At 42.9% G+C, this 17,789-nt stretch overlaps 1 protein-coding gene across 1 annotated transcript in view; it reads right to left on the bottom strand.

The window, feature by feature from the left end:
- Positions 1–12,940, bottom strand: part of naalad2 (N-acetylated alpha-linked acidic dipeptidase 2) — a 35,012-nt gene extending 22,072 nt beyond the window's left edge. The window contains exons 1-4 of the mRNA XM_084065089.1: positions 12,802–12,940; positions 9,577–9,691; positions 6,842–7,028; positions 3,203–3,307 (exon numbers count right to left, since the gene is read on the bottom strand). Of these exons, the coding sequence (XP_083921215.1) occupies positions 3,203–3,307; positions 6,842–7,028; positions 9,577–9,691; positions 12,802–12,883 (489 nt within the window). The 5' untranslated portion in view covers positions 12,884–12,940. The remainder of the gene's footprint in view (positions 1–3,202; positions 3,308–6,841; positions 7,029–9,576; positions 9,692–12,801) is intronic.
- Positions 12,941–17,789: the final 4,849 nt, after the last annotated feature.

Below are 17,789 nucleotides of genomic sequence, written 5' to 3'. Positions count from 1 at the left end.
TCTCTTGGTATAGTGCAGCTGCTAACAGCAGAATATAGCAAGAATCGTTCACTTTGTGATGCAAGCATGAAATTTGGTACATTTACTCTTCAAACCCCACTCTTTTCAAAAATACCGCTGGCCACGCAAAATTCCAAAATGGCGGCCCACAAATCCAAGATGTCCGTCCAAAAGTTAGGTTTTTCCTTTATAACTCGAAATGTATTGATTTTAAGCACCATAAATGTATTAAAGGTGAATATAAATGTGGGCATTGCGGATATTTTGGTACCAAGTACATGTCTGTATCTATTACGGTTCTTGAGATACAGCATATAGGTACTTTTACAGACTCGGGAGAGCAATACATTTGTTGCTTGTAACACTGATTGTTGTTAAGTGAATATGGCAAAATAAAAATGTTATTTTCATAACCTGTTTTCAGTAGGGCTGTAACATAAAATTCTAAATCAAAAACTAAAACAACTTAACAACTCTTAACAACTATGAAACTTTCTTTTTGGCGTGCACATGTTTTTGGTCTATGCGTTCAAATGGGGCCATTGCAGTACAGAATTTAGACATTGATAAAATCTTACAAATGCAATAGAGTGAATGTCAGCACACAACCAGGGCACACATCACTGCTGTGTAACTCAGCATGGGGTTCAGTGTCGGCTGATCTAGATATACTAATGTTTTATTAGCCTTGTAGTTGTAGTATAGTTCAGTTTAGTGTCCCAAATGCTGTCTGACTGCCCCATATCCATTAGCTAGTAAACCATAGTTGGTAGTTAGTAGATATAGTTAGATAGCCGCACCTGAATCGACAGGGTGTGCCAGCGCGGGAGAGCCGAGCCAAGGGTAACGGGGCTTAAGTTACCCGGATGGTGTACAGATCACAAGGGACTTAAATGGCATTGGATGAATGATCGGGCTAGGTGTAGGTTAACCGATAATAACTGAACCTAGTTGTAAGGCACTGGAAGACAATCCATCCTTCTTCTATGAGCCAATCAAGAAAAACAAAGCTGACTTCTTCAGAGAGGATTACTCTTCTGCTGAACCCTCAAAGCAGAAGCTTCTCAAGGAGGACTGTCAGCTGTTCTCAAAGCTTTTCATCTCCTGTCAGAGCCGAGAGTGTGACCTGCAGGAGTTCTTTCAGCATGAGAACCAGTCCTTTCCTGCTGCGTTGAGCAAGGGTGGAAGCTGACCTCTATCCTTGAGACTTATGTCCCACCAGTTGACAAAGAACATGAGGCAGATGTTCTCATTGTAGATGGGTCAGCTTTGGTCCATGTCCTGCCACCAAAAAGATCCAAGACATTTGAGGACTATGCAGCTCTTGACTTCCTACCAGTGATATACATGTACAGCAGCAAGTACACAATGACACATCTGGTCTTTGATGTGTACAGCCCATCAAGTCTTAAAGCTGAAACCAGGTCCAAACGTGGCCATGGAGGAAGACGCAAGGTGACAAATAAGAACACTATGCCATCTAACTGACATAACTTCCTGAGGCACAATGACAACAAGACAGAGTTGTATCACTTTCTTGCCGACAAGGTTGCACAAATGTTCGATCCAAATATTGTGATTGCCACAAAGGGACCTGCTGTCCTCAGCACACATGAAACTGGTCTTGATGGACTGGATAAATGCTCTCATGAGGAAGCTAATAGCTGCATCTTTGTGCACGCCAAATATGCTGCAGAACATGGTAGCCAATCCATCCTGATCAAGGCAAATGACACAGATGTTCTCATCTTAGCACTAAGTGTCTTCGCTGCTCTTCAAGAGGCTGGACTACAGCAGATGTGGGTTGCATTTGGACAAGGTCAGAGCCTGCGCTGGATCAGTGTGCATGACCTATTTCATTTTGTTGGCCAGGAAAAGGTCAAAGGCATGCTATTCTTTCATGCCTTTACAGGATGTGACACTGTGTCAGCCTTCCGCAACAAAGGCAAGAAAACTGCTTGGCAGACATGGGACATATGCCCAGAGGTCTCGTCTGTATTCTCCAAACTGGGTATTTACCCTCCCACAGTGGAGGATTGTGACCTACAGATTCTGGAGAGGTTTGTCATCCTAATGTATGACAGATCCAGCACAGCTGCTTCTGTGGATGAGGCCAGGTTTGACATGTTTGCCAGAAAGCAGAGGCCTTATGAGTCAATCCCACCAACCAGAGCAGCTTTGCTCCAACACACCAGGCGTGCTGCCTACCAGGCTGGTTGTGTGTGGGCCCAGGCAACCCAGTGTCAGCCAGGAGCAGAGGACCCTGTAGACTGGGGATGGCAGAAGGTTGGTGAGGAATGGCAGGTCTTCTGGACAGCCAACTCTCCAATAGCCAAGACGTGCGAACAGCTTACCAAATGTGGCTGTAAATGTGGCTGTCGTGGCAGGTGCAAGTGCTATAAACTGGGTCTCATGTGTACAGCTCTGTGCAGTTGCAACTGTGAGGTGTAACTCAAACCTCTTTTTTATGCTCTCCCGATTCCGTAAAATAACCTATAAGCTGTATCTCAAGAACCGCAATAATATAGACATGCACTAGGTACCAAAATATCCACTTTTATCAACGTCTAAATTCTGTACTGCAATGGCCCCATTGGATTCATAGACCAAAAAACATATGCACGCCAAAAGAAAAGTATCATAGTTGCTAAGATATGATTACTTCAAGTTAACGGCAGCCATCTTGGACGCCATCTTGGATTTAGAATTGTATGTTATAACCATACTGAAAATAACAGGTTATGAAAATAACACCAAATATCACCATATTCACTTATTAACAATCAATGTTACACATTTCTTACTCTCCTGAGTCTGTAAAAGTACCTATATGCTGTATCTCAAGAACCGTAATAGATACAGACATGTACTTGGTACCAAAATATCCGCAATGCCCAAATTTATATTCAACTTTAATACATTTATGGTGCTTAAAATCAATACATTTCGAGTTATAAAGGAAAAACCTAACTTTTGGACAGACATCTTGGATTTGTGGGCCGCCATTTTGGAATTTTGCGTGGCCAGCGGTATTTTTGAAAAGAGTGGGGTTTGAAGAGTAAATGTACCAAATTTCATGCTTGCATCACAAAGTGAACGATTTTTCTCTTAGCAGCTCCACTAGTATTGAAGCTTGTTGTCTTGGGCTGAAGAGATAGTGTGTGTGTGTGTGTGTGTGTGTGTGTGTGTGTGTGTACAGTACCTCTGGCTGTCCCTGGGCGGAGAAGGCGCTGTATGGAGGGACGATGTCGTCAGCCACGTGCTCGTACCCTTCAGGGACCGGCTCCGCCAACGACGTGTTAAACACCTGACATGAGAGGAGAGAGAGGACGTGAGGCAGCAGCCTCTTGTTACATTCCTTTGGAAATCCTTGCGTAACGCCCCGGAAGGAAAGCCAACATCTTACCCACTATAGAGCATCGCAGTTCCGCCACTTCCTGGTGCCGGAAGTAAATACTCGATGCATTTTTCCCATTGACTTTTCCAAAAATATTTATATCAATCAATTTAAGCCTAGAATCAAGCCATCCAGGATCCTGGTGAATCATGACCATAAAACCTTTTTTTCTGTGATTTTTTTTAATTTTATATTTAATGATATGATATACTATATTTAATAAATACCCTTTGTTTTGCCTTTTTCAAAAAGGTTTTGTTCACAGAATCAAACGTTTTATGGTCATGATTCACCAGGATAGCTTGATTCTAGGCTTAAATTAATACATATAAATATTTTTGTAAAAGTCAATGGGAAAAATGCATTGAGTATTTACTTCCTGCTCCAGGAAGTGGGCGGGAACTGCGACGCTCTATAGCTTAACTCATTAAGACCTGAGACACGATTCTACAAATGTCTTCTAAACCCTAACAGTTTTCTGACACACTTATGTTGCTATAACTCCAGTGTTGCTCAAATTTTTTCATGTCAAGGACCCCAAAATTATATGTATTTGGCCACGGACCCCCATCTCAAACTATGTTGTTCCAGGGACCCCCAGAAGCAAAGATTTGAGTTAAAAATTTTCACTTTAAAAATATATACATTCAAAGATTTGCACATATTTTTATTTTTTTTCAAAAATAGCAGATATACAAGTTCATAGCGCGGTGCCGCACTATGAGCTTGTATATCTGCTATTTTTGAATAGCCAAAGTATAACATAATGGTTAAAGTGCTTACACACAGATGTGTTCTTAATGGATTAAAGGGGAATTCCCCCTGGGCCGCGGAGACATCAGGATTTTGGTCATCAGGCAGAGGCTCTGAGCCACTACTGCTGCACAGCTCAGCTAATTCTCTTGTTTTTGCTATTACACTTACAGTAATGAGCACTTGAGACCACCTTATTCTGGGATATTTGGCAGAAATAGCAACTCTACAAGCTGACAAAGCATCGCAACAAGACGCATTGTGAGCTTGTAGATCGGGAATGTTTAGCGATGAGATTTGGTATAGTAGAGGGAAAACAGTGTGGGCCAATCACAGCCACTGTAGGTGATTGGCCCAGCTAGACCAATGGGGGACCCCAGTCAACTAAGTACGTATATAGGGTTTCAGTTACATATTTGGGAAAATGACTGACTGACGTTTTTAACTGACAAAAATGCATACATGATAAAATGAAATATATGGTCTCTGTCGGGTGGAAACCTCATATGTCCAAAACTGTTACTTTTCAGGACTAAAATTTGAAAAATTGCAAAAGTAGCAGATCTCAAGCTCTAAACGCGTCGCTGTGCGCCATGTTTCGAGCTTGTGGATCTGCTCGATGCTTTTGTGACGCTGTAGTATGATCAAGGGCCTTAATTTAAGAAAAAACACAAAAAGTTACAATATTGACAACGATATACTGTATTTGTACATATCTGACAAAAGGATCAAATACAAAAAAAGCTTCAAGAGCTTATTTCCATTGCGGTCTTTTGTGACGTTCAACTTCTCTACCAGAGTCTCAAACTCCATACAGTGATGCCCACGCACTGATACTAACACCACATAATATTGGACTGATAGCAGACTGAAAGCAAGATTCTTGTACAAGATTATAATAATAAAAAAAAGGAACATTCTGTGACATGCCAGAATATAAAGCAGATTGATAGCATCAGGGGAAACGGGGATAAGGGGTTGCAAGATCATAAATGCATGCAAAAGCAAATTAGATAGGCACATTGTAAATGCATGCAAAACAAATGATGGAATTGGGTCGATCTTAAATGCATGGGAAAAGAATAGGTCGATTGTAAACGCATGAATTTAAATGTGTTTCTAAATGCAGCCAGGCTGCTGTGACGACCTGCAATGGCAACACTCATAAATCCTCCACTCAACTGTACTGTAACATTATCTCAAACACACGCATGCACGCGCACACACACACACACACACACACACACACACACACACACACACACACACACACACACACACACACACACACACACACACACACACACACACAGGTGACTATCTCCCTGGAAGGCTGTAAAGGGACCTTGGACTTGAACTGTCTAGTGGTTTTCTGAGTGGAGATAAACAGTGCGGCAGATGGAGAAAAATGCCTTGAGACTTCTGGAGGAAGTTTCAGTATTTCTCACTGTCTGTGTTTACAACATGGAGGTGATACGTTTTTGTCTTTCCAGCCTATACAGTAACGCAACTGTATGTAGACTATAGTGCTCTGTCTGGAATACCAATAACTCCACTTGACTGTTCATCTTACCCTGGCATCTCAGATGGATTACTAGGTTAACTGTACATTTTGGCTTTTGCTATATTGGCAAGTCTAGTATAATAGAACAAAAACCGTCACAATGAAGGAGATCGTTAGAAATGTCTTTGATACCTACTGTATGTCACCAAGCATCCTGCCTTTGGAGGAAATAACCAAAGTCCCTGTTGACGTCCCTTTTTGTCGGAAACTTTGAAAAAACCTTCTAAATTCTTCTTACATTTTGAATTATTTTCAGTTTTTCTTTTACTTAAAAAAAAGCTAAAATAGCATATCTACTAGCTCACAACTTGTATATATGCAATTTTAGCTATTTGTCGAATTGTCGTACAATGAAGTATATAGGGCTTTTAAGAGGTTTAAGTGGCTCTGAATGTTGTAATCCTGGCAGACGGTGAAGGGTTTACAGTACTGTCCTGAGACCATAATGGATGGTAACAAATGAAAAATAATTATACTTTCTGTCCTCAGTAGTTGCATGATCTTTTGCCAGACGGTCATTTCATATTGTGTAAGGTGCGTTTGTAGGTATCTGTTCATTGAACTTCCATCCACATTGCACGTGGGTGAATATGTGCACACCCCTGCATCATGTGTAGGCGCATCGTGCATGTGTATCATTTTGTGCATGTGTTTGTTCCTCGGTTTATATCTTACAATTTTACAATTTAGGCTTAGCAGACACTAGAGGAACTTATAAGTGATACATCAGGGTAAGCATGAACCCTAGTCAACAAATGACAGGGTACAGATCTAAACTAGAAACTAGAGCACAGGTCTCTGCCAGGCCGGGTTGACCTAGCCAGTGCCCGCAAACTGGTCATAGCCACTTGGAATGGGATCTGAGAAATCAAACTTATACATCTTGATCACATGAACCCAGAGATAATGTGTACCGATTTGTGTGAGTTCTGGATAAAATCTGTACATTTTTGTTTTTATCTGGCACAAATGGAAAATGTAATCTGGCACAAATGGGCCTATATGTTGCATCATGATCCACGGAACCCAAGGGAAAAGGATGTTGATTGTATGACCTACGGTTCAAGAGTTAAAGACCTGTTGGCTTGCTAAGCCACTGGTCGTGTTGGCGTTGTGATGATATCTACCTCATTGCCCAGTGGGTCTACCAGGGAGATGTAGTTGGGACGGGACTTGTTGGGGTAGGACAGCAGCACATCGTAGGGAACCATCTCCACTGAGTCCAGTCCAAACTGGAGCCACTCCTCCTTGATTTGCTCGGCATAGAGCCGGTTCTGTTCGGTACCGGCCAAGTGAGGCAGCCGGGTGAATTTCCTGTGGAGGGAGAAGGAGGAATTCAGTTCACTCAGCCGATGACTGCTCAGATGGTTAAGTGTCTTGATCATGGGACACTTCGACACGTAGACATGAGCGGGCTGGGAGGCTGGGAGGTGATCTACAAGCTCACAACGAGGCATTGTGAGCTTGTAGTTTCACAATATGTATCTGTGGAACCGAGTCATACTAAATGTAATGCCTACAATCCCAAGTGCTTGTCAGCGTGGGGGGGTCCCCAGTTCAAATATGATTATTTTGGGGGGGTCGCGGCACTGACAAGTTTGGGAACCATTGCACTAAGGTACGTCCATCCCTGAAGCAACAGGGTTATTAGTGCAAAAGCAAAGGTTTGCACTTCTCTCGTGTTGGAAACACGTACTGGCCTGTTTTCAGTGAAAGCTGCAGTGTCCAATGTATTCATTAGTAGCTCAGAGAAGCAGGCCTTTATTCCACTTATAAGTGGCCCTTAAAATGAGTCATAATTGTGACTCATCTAAGCCTCTGTGTTATACAAAGGGCCTCTTTGACACATCATGCCAGCGTCCTTTGTATAAACAAGAATTACACGGCGGTTATGCTTAAGTGGTGGATTTAAAACGGCTCGTTATTCCATTGTCATGTACAGCACAGGTGTCAACTTACTCGTTCCTCGTAATAGGATGCAAAGAGATGTTCCCGAACCAATCAAACTCTCAAAAGTGCAGGGTGGAAGACAACATGACACATTGTGAGCTTGTAGATCATCTTTTTTATGTAAAGATATTTAATGTATAGCGAAACCAGGTAGTGGGGGCAAGTATAGTCCCCTGGGGACTCAGGTCAACTTAGTATAGGTTTGAATCACTTATACTTAAAGGGATATTTCACTTAAAAAAAATCAAAAAGGGTCATTGTATCGTCTACTCAGGCTTTTGGGAGCGCCCCGGACAGTTTTTAAGTTGCGTGATTCAGTATTTAGATATTTGATATTAATTTCATCAGACACGCCCCCTTCCTATACAACTTCAAACTCCATTTTAACCATGTTAGATTCATCAGAAACACCCATCCTTGGTTCTGGTGACTGACATTGTCCTTCTAATACGTGAGGAGACCGTGTTTTTTCAATTACTTTTTTCATTTATTTTTTATATATTTTTTGGAAAATGAAAGAAATGAAATACAATAAAAAAATTAAAACAGTCATCGGAAAAACACGGCCCCTAACGTATTTGGAGGGCAGTATGAGTCACCAGAACCAAGGACGGGTGTTTTTGATGAATCTAACATGTTAAAAATGGAAGTTATAAGTTATAATGGGTTTGTATAGGAAGGGGGCATGTCTGATAAAATGAATATCAAATATCTAAATACTGAATCGAGCAACTTAAAAACTGTCTGGTGGGCTCATAAAAGCCTGAGTAGACAATACAATTGAAGTGAAATATCCCTTGAACCACTTAAACCCCATATGGTTGACTACTCCCTCAGGTGAAAGCTTTCCCCACAATACGGATTGGGGTTTATAATTAAGTGGTTAAACCCTTTAGTCTTAATGAAACAGACCCGATTTGGACCTCTTTTTTTCCATCTACAGTCTACACCAGGGGTCTTCAACGTTTTCAGGCCAAGGACCCCCTAGCTGAGAGAGAGATGAAGCAGGGACCCCCTCTATATTGTATAAGATTTTAAGTTTCAGATTTGACTATTTTTGTTTACTAGGTCTGCTCTTTTTTCCCTCTACACCAAACACCTCTTTGTCAAAAAATAGCCGATCTACAAGCTCACAACGCCTCACGTTGTGAGATCTGCTATTTTTAGCTAAAGTTCTCATTAGAAAAAGGGATGCTAGGGTTCAAGTGGTTAAGGTAATACAAAAGAAATCATATCACACAAAGATTTGGCGGACCCCCTGTAGTAACTCTGAGGACCCCCTAGGGGTCCCGGACCCCCTGTTGAAGACCCCTGGTCTACACCAAATCTCTTTGCCAAAATAGCCAATCTACAAGCTCAACTTGAGCAAGTAATTCACGGTAAAAAAACAATGCAAAGAAGAAAAACTCAAAATTATTGAAAACTCAAAAATTATTGAAAACATGTAGAGCAAGGACAATAGACCAATTATTTGTTTACCAACATTGAGACTGGATGCACAGGTGATTCATGCAATCATTTCTCAACCTGTTGTTTCGGGGTGCGCTGGTTTCAGCACACCCCAACCCCCTCTTGTGTGTTGGCTAATGCTGCGCGTCCTAGCGAGACCTGACAGAATGGGTTCCATTTGCAACCAGTATGACGCTTGCAACCAGTGTGACGTCATCTGTTAAGGGGTCTATACGTGATCCAAGGGGGGATCCTTACACAGAACTAAAAGCAAGGGAGAAGAGGTGGGTCTTTAGATTTGATTTAAAAATGTCGACGGTGGGGCAGGACTTAATGTGGGATGGGAGACTATTCCAAAGTTTGGGGGGGGGGGCGGCTACAGAGAAGCCCGGTCACCTGTGGTTTTTAGTGGAGTGTGTGACTGTGACATCACACAAACAGGGTGCAAGAGGCAGAGACGTACCTGAGATGTTCTTTGATCATGTGTGGTTGCATCTCATCCAGGAACTGTCGTAGGTAGCGGGCGGAGGCGCCATCATCGTTGTCAGTGTGTGAACGTGTTGGTCTGGAAAACCAGCCTATACATCACACAGTACAGGAAGTCAGTGGTGACCGATGAGGGGTTAAATCAAACAGACAGAGAAACGTATCGCCATATGGTTTTAACCACTTAAAGCGGCTCTAACTTTTTTTTTTAATGAATAAAATGCCATTTTGTCGAATCTGTACGGTAGTATGTTAATACAATATAACTTATACAATTAGGGGTGTTTGTATTTTGTCTCCGTGCTCGTCTATTGAGATGTTTAGATCGTGTCAAAGGTCATGTCTCACCTAGACCATTGGTTCTCAAAGTGGGGTCCGGGGACCCCCAGGGGTACTTGAGGGGGTTCCAGGGGGTCCCCAGCTAAATGATGGACAGGAACCAAATGGACCCTTGTGGGTCTGTAACTCTGAGAGAGTACAAATGGAACCAAATGAACCCTAACGGGTCCATTTGGTTCCATTTGTACACTCTCCGAGTTAAATTAACATTGATTTTACAATAAAAATTGGGGTCCCAGAGGTATAAATGCCATTAAATGGGGGTCCGTAGCCCTAATGCATGTCAAACTGGGGGTCCTTGAAATTAAAATAGTTGAAAATCACTGCTAGAGCCGTAAAAATCTTCTCTTATGGGGGTCCCTGGCTTATCCTTTCAAATGGGGGTCCGCAATGGGGGCTAATGAGTTTCAATTTGGGGGTCCTTGACATGAAAAAGTTTGAGAACCACTGCCCTAGACACAGGATCTGACAACAAATTTGACCTGATGGTCAAGATTCAATTTATCCCCTGAGCAAGCAGGCAGGCTCTATTGGCTCAATGGTAAAACATGTCAGCACTTGCACAGGAAACCGGGTTAAAATCCGAGGTAGAAGAAGAAAGTTACATAGTGCAGCTTTAGGTCCTATTTAAAAACAAATGTTAAAAAAAGAATTCAAAAATAGCCGATCAACAAGCTCACAATGGGTCGCAACGCACGCTTGTAGATCTGCCATTTTCAAACAATCTTCTAAAAATGTTTAACGTTTTGGAAGGTTTGGGCCTATGATGATGACGTGCCGAAAATAGGGACACAAGGTTGAATTATTTCATTCTGTCTTGCATAGAGTCGGTGCGAATAACACAATTATAAACATACTATCGTTGCTGTTGGGTATAGATCTTCATACATTAATGCCCTATTTTATACTTTGCCTATAACAGTGTATTTGTAAAAAGTGAGATACTTTCCCCTATAATAACATGCCCAAAATTGTTTAAGTGTGTCTGCGAATTTTATAAGTATTGAACCAAGGAAAGGTATCAACAAATGCTTGTGACTAGATGATAACTACGTTGGATCCATTGGAACACATGATCTTTTTTACATTTCCTGAAAATGAACAGTTTTGGACATACAAGGTTTCCACCCAACACAGTGACAATATCGTTGCTGTCAGGCAGAAACCTCCTATCTCCACATTTCTGTGTTTTTTCGTAAATTAAAGCCCCACTTGATCATACTACAGCGTCACACAAAAGCATCAAAAGTAGCAGATAATGAGCTTGCAGATCTGCTACTTTTGCTGTTTTTGAATTTAAATCCTGAGAAGTAACAGTTTTTGACACATGAGGTTTCCATCCGACGCTGTATTAATGTGCATCTCTGTTCTGTTAAGTTTTATAGTAGGAGATGTCAGTCCGTAGAGAGTACAGTATGTATGACGTCTAAGTTATCAGCATACAGACATTGAACAAGTGACATACACGACATTTACACACACATTTACACACACACACGCACGCATGCACACACGCGCGCGCGCACACACAGTAAGTAAACCCTAACAAACATACCGTGACATTTGACACCGTCACTGGGACTAATGGATTGTTCACACATATTACTGGTTTTATTTCTGTTCTATGTCAACGTTATATAATCGTCTCTGTCAGGTGGAAACCTCACATGTCCAAAGCTCGAAACGCGTCGCTTCGCGTCACATTTTGAGCTTGTAGATCTGCTACTTTTGCTACTTTTGTGTGACACTGTAGAATGATCAAGTAGGGCGCTAATTTACCTGCCCGACAACAACAATATGACTTTCTGCTACTCTGGTAGTGACATGATGCAGCCTCATTGTTCAGACTACATTATCTAGTAAAGAAACAGCAGAAAACGTTTAAGTGAAATTTTACATTTTCAGGTTGCTCAGTGGTTCTCAAACTTTTGCATGTCAAAGTGGTTAAACTTATTTCGATGCTGTATTAACTCAGTTTGCTGGGGACCCCCTGGAACCCCTTCAAGGACCCCTGGAGGTCCCCAGACCCCACTTTGAGAACCACATGCATAGATGATTGGTAGAATGCATGAGCTTGGTGAGATGATTCCATGTCAGACCGCAGATAATTATTCTCTGAGGAGCACTTTGTCCTTATATAGGGAGAGTACCTACAGTAAGTCCTACAGTATATGCCCTCAGTCCTGTGTCCCCTGAGCTCTATGATAACTAAGTCCTATGTCCCCTGAGCTCTATGTCTCCTATAAATCCTATGTCCCCTGAGCTCTATGTCTCCTATAAGTCCTATGTCCCCTGAGCTCTATGTCTCCTGTAAGTCCTACTGTGTGTCCCATCAGGTCTATGTCCGCTCTAATCTAACCCCAATCCCAGCTCTAAACTGAAGGAACACATGGCTGACCCCTCATTATGCCACATTTGTTACATGTTAGCCCCTTAGACCCTACACTTCATTGACCGGGATCCTCCAGGGGTCAATACTATACTTCTTTCCCTCTGTGCCAATCTCTTCGCCGAAAAAAGCCGATGTACAAGCTCACAACACAATACGTTGTGAGACGAATGTTCGCCTTTTATCACATGCCCAGTCGTGTCAAGTGTCAAATGTCATGACCCCTCCCTCTTGTTTAGGATGGATGGTGAATAAAGCATGCTGATCACCTGCACTGAAACATTAGACAGTTTAAAACATTTGCTATAAATGATCCAACATTTAACATTTTAACGTCATCTGGTGAGTTAGTACAACATTCAAAAATGAGAATAATACAGCAGTTGCCTGCGCCATCAGAGAACTTTGTACCACAGAAGCAATCGTTATTTCTACCCAGTCCCAAGTTGACTCTTTAGTGTCATAGCAGCTTACCTATGATGAACCCCACCAGGAAAAGCCCGGCCGTCACCACAATCCACCAGATCCACTGGATTAACCTGCTCTCCTTTCGCATTTTTAAAGCCCTACTACATAGCCCTGTGCGTTCACACTGGAGCTGTCACGGGCTGAGTCTGCAGTGCACACTTGCAGGGATAGGGAGGAATTTGTGTAAGTAGCGCAGTGAGTGTGTGGGGGCAGAGACAGAGAGACAGAGAGGGGGAGGGGAAGGGATAAGGGTGGAATAGAAATAGGAAGAGAAATGGGAGTGAGAGAATAGTTTGGAGAGGGAGACAAAAGCAGGAGCAGGTCATTAGTGGCCTGTTTCCAGACAGTCCAAAGCGTGTGTGGCCGCACCTTGGCCACTGAAGTGCTGACTCTGTGTTTTTCAGGAACAATAACATGACTTTTTTTAATCACATGAACCGTAGTGACTGTACACTCTCTGCCATGGCTGTTGTAATCTTCTACTCTTATTAGCCTCATTTGATAGATTTTTCCTAAACCATGCACCATTATCTGTCATTACATCTGCTGCTATTTTACAGGGTGGCTTGAAAAGCCAGCCTATCTACAAGCAGACCTGTACCTAGTCGCCACTACTTGACACTTTTTCCTCATTGGCTGGCCTCTCTGCCATCCTCTCAGACTATGGGATCTGGACACACGGCACAGCACAGTAGTGGCGGGAAAAAAATCTGGTGTCAGATTTCACTTACTGGCGCGTGTGCGCGAGAGAGAGACATGGCAGAGCACAGCGCTGTCAGATTTCACGCACACACACGCGCACGCACGCACGCACGCACACACACAGACACAGATGCATTAATTTTCTTATAGCCACCCTGTAAATGACATGTAAATGTCAGTCTTGTTTTTTCACAGACACACGGCAGAGCACAGCAGTGTCAGATTTCACTTAAGACAGAGACACGGCACAGCACAATGGTGTCAGATCTCACTTGTACACACACACACACACACACACACACACACACACACACACGCACACGCACACGCACAGTCAGTCTTGTTTTTTCACTGTCTCATCACACTGCCATTTTACATTACATTACAGTCATTTAGCAGACGCTTTTATCCAAAGCGACTTACAATAAGTGCAATCAACATAGGTAGGGAACGAAAACTACTAATCATCAGAGGTTATAAGTGCATTTTCTGCAAAAACAAGCAACCAAGAGCATACCTAGCGCTAAGGTAAAAGTGGAATATATCAGCTACCTATTTCCTTAAACAGATGAGACAAAATAGCTAAATCAAATGAGCAGGAGCTAAAACAAATAATTGTATTGACTAAACAAGATCCAATAAACAATCCAACAATAAAACAAGCATGCGTACAACTAGTTAACAACAAGTAGGCCAGGCAAAGACGAAGGGTAGTGTTTCCTGAAGAGGTGGGTTTTCAGCCTGCGGCGAAAGATGGGCAGTGACTCTGCTGTCCTGACATCAGTGGGAAGTTCATTCCACCACTGTGGGGCCAGAACAGAAAAAAGTCGTGACCGTGTCGATCGACCAGAAGGACCGTTGAGTGGCGGGGGAGTCAGTCGCCCCGTGGTGGCAGACCGGAGTGGTCGGGCAGGGGTGTGGGCATTGACCAAAACCCGTAGGTAAGAAGGAGCTGTTCCTTTCACTGCCCTATAGGCTAGCACCAGGGTTTTAAACTGAATGTGAGCCGCTACGGGGAGCCAGTGCAGAGAACGGAGAAGGATAGTTGTGTGAGAGAACTTGGGGCGGTTGAACACCAGACGAGCCGCAGCTTTCTGAACAAGCTCCAGAGGTCTGATGGCAGATGCCGGAGCACCAGCCAGGAGGGAGTTGCAGTAGTCCAGGCGGGAGATGACAAGAGCCTGGATGAGCACCTGGGCTGCCTTCTCCGTGAGGAAGGGGCGAATCCTCCTGATGTTGTAGAGGAGGAATCTGCAGGACCGTGTCACTGATGCGATGTTAGCCGAGAACGACAGTTGATCGTCCAGGGTCACACCCAGATTCTTCGCAGTCCGAGTTGACGTCACCACAGCGTTCTCAATGGTGATGGCCATGTCTCGGTGAGGACAGCCCTTCCCCGGGATGAACATCAGCTCGGTCTTGTCCAGGTTAAGCTTCAGGTGGTTCGTCGACATCCACTCCGAGATGTCAGCCAGACAAGCAGCAATGCGTGCCTCCACTTGTGTGTCAAAGGGGGGGAATGAGAGGATCAGCTGGGTGTCATCGGCATAGCAGTGGTAGGAAAAGCCATGGGAGCGGATGACAGCACCAAGAGATGTAGTGTAGAGAGAGAAAAGAAGAGGACCCAGAACCGAGCCTTGGGGAACCCCAGTAGCGAGCCTGTGTGGTTCTGACACAGACCCTCCCAGCATCACCTGGTAGGAGCGACCCGTCAGGTAGGATGCAAACAGGGAGAGTGCAGAGCCTGAGACACCCATCCCCTCGAGGGTGGAGAGGAGGATCTGATGGTTCACTGTGTCGAACGCTGCAGACAGGTCCAGGAGTATCAGGACAGAGGAGAGAGAGTTCGCTCTAGCGGCATTTTACTGGCCATAGCAAAGGGATAGACTAGATTTGTCACCTGGGGTACATAAGGTCACCAGTTTGCCTCTCCGCCCCAGCTATGTGTCAAAGAGTCCCTGGAGTAGCAGTAAGTAAGCCTTGCCGAGCCATGTGGCCCATAGGGCAGGAGCCGATCTACTGTTTCTGTAGCGTGAGGCAGCTCAGTTTCCACCCGACAGACAATATTGTATTAACATAAGTTACGATAACTGTTCCATTCATTAACATTAGTTCTGGATTGCAACTTTAACTTTGAGCATAGATCGCATTTCAATTAAATGCTTGACAATTAAATGATTGAATTCCCTGATCAACAACGCAGTGGTTCATGTGCACTGTGGACAGCCTGCCTGCGCGCATGACCGCACAAGTATCACAACATTTTAAGTGTCACAAAATGCTTTTTTTTATTCGTCTACTAGAAAAACACCATATAGCAGAGTTCTAAGGCACAAACACCATCTTCCACAGTGTCATAAAAATTAAATACATAAAAATATTACATCTTGTATCGTTACATGACCTTGATAGTTTATAAACTATAGCAAACTGTTCTTGCTGGGTGTTATGTTATGATGAAAAGTTGGGGACTGCAAATGTGAGACTAAAGCTAACAGAAACGCATTACCTGTCTACGACAACCAGTTCAACATGCATGTCTATTCAATCGATCAATCTCATCACAGATTCTTGCCATAAGAATCAGCTCATTTTAGATGGCTGCTCAAGCAGATTCATTTTTGTGAAGCAATGGGCCTGCAGTGTCTCAAAAACAAATCTTTGCCGTCAGGCAGAACCCTTGCATCTGCAACACATTTCAACTTGTTATGCTTTTTCATGCGCACACAACACATCACATTGTGACACATTGCGTGCCTGCAGTGCAGAGTGGATATTTTCACTATTTAAAAAACGTTTTTTTTTTTTAAAAAGGAACTGTTTTGGACATACAGGGTCTCCACCTGACACCTCTATCCGTTAAAGGACCCAGGAGTATTATATTAATTATAGGCCACAGACTCCAATTTCATACAATTTGCTTTCTCTGGGAAAACCAATCTACCGTGTAAAATTGTCAGCAGTGGCGTGCACAGACATTTTGAGGGGCAGGTGCTCAAGTAAATTATACTTTTTTTTGTTTACTTGGTCTGCTCTTTTATCCCTCTACACCTATACCTCTTTGCCAAAAATAGCAGATCTACAAGCCCACAACGCCTCGCGCTGCGAGGCGTTGTGGGCTTGTAGATCTGCTATTTTTGGCTAAAGTTCTCCTCAGAAAAGGGATGCTAGGTTTCGAGTGGTTATGGTAAAAAGAAAAATCATATCACATAAAGATTTGGCGGACCCCCTGTAGTAACTCTGAGGACCCCCTGTTGTAAACTGGAAAAAAAATATTTTTTTCAAAAGGGCACTTCTGGTCAAGAGGGCAAAGGGCAGGTGCCCTAGCACCACCTAGAGTCTATCTGTGCACGTCCCTGCAATCTACGCTGTAAAATTGTCAGTGATAACTAATAACTTGAGTACGAATGGAATATTTGATACCATTGGGGAAACTTCATAATGTCCAAAACTGTTACTTTCCAGCAAAAAGTAGCAGATCCACAAGCTCAAAACGCGGCGCAAACTACTTTTGTGTGACGCTATAGTATGATCAAGTAGGGCGTTCATTTACCAAAAAACTAAGTTAGAATATGGAGGTAAGACATTTCTGCCCAACAGCAACTATATATTGTATGTGGCATTGCATTATTTATGCAACAGTTAACACACGCAATCGACTACAGGCCTTTTCAATGACATTTTTTTTTTTACTTAAAAGAACCAATTATTTTACACCTGTAAACTTGATGTCACAATAAACCTGAAGTTTAGGAACGTAAGAAAACTCCAAATTGTATTTCTTATACACAGCATAAAACAACTTTAAGAAGGAGAGGGGAGATGAGGATGACAGTAAGACAGCAAGACCTGCATTGTAAGGCATTACAGTCAATGCCACCGACTCACATCTGTTAGTGTCCCTTTGTCTCAGTTTATGCCGACATTTGTGTCATCCTTTATGTTCACACACTGTAATGGCCTGATCACATACTACACGCTCAATACAACATCTTCTTCTTATGTTTAAAAATCCCTCAAGGTAGTGGTGATGGGTTCCATTATTATAAATGAATGAAATGGCTTCATCTCGCCCCTGCAAGGCGCAGCGTAGTTTAGTGTACATTATCAGTAGCATTGGAATAAGCTTTGAAAGGGCAAACAGGTTCTTTTTTCTCCTCAGCTGCAAGACAGGTGTTGTGGAATGTTTGATAAGTTTGTCATCAGTTTGTAACAATCGTCATAATTGAAGAAAACTGTCAATCATTAGCAATTAATTTGTAATAAAATAAAAGCAAAACAAGGCAATAAAG

Source organism: Gymnoscopelus microlampas (assembly GCF_963454915.1).
Source record: "Gymnoscopelus microlampas genome assembly, chromosome: 8".
NCBI lineage: Eukaryota > Metazoa > Chordata > Actinopteri > Myctophiformes > Myctophidae > Gymnoscopelus > Gymnoscopelus microlampas.
The sequence above is the reverse complement of the archived record's forward strand: the minus strand, read 5'-3'. Positions and strand labels throughout refer to the sequence as shown.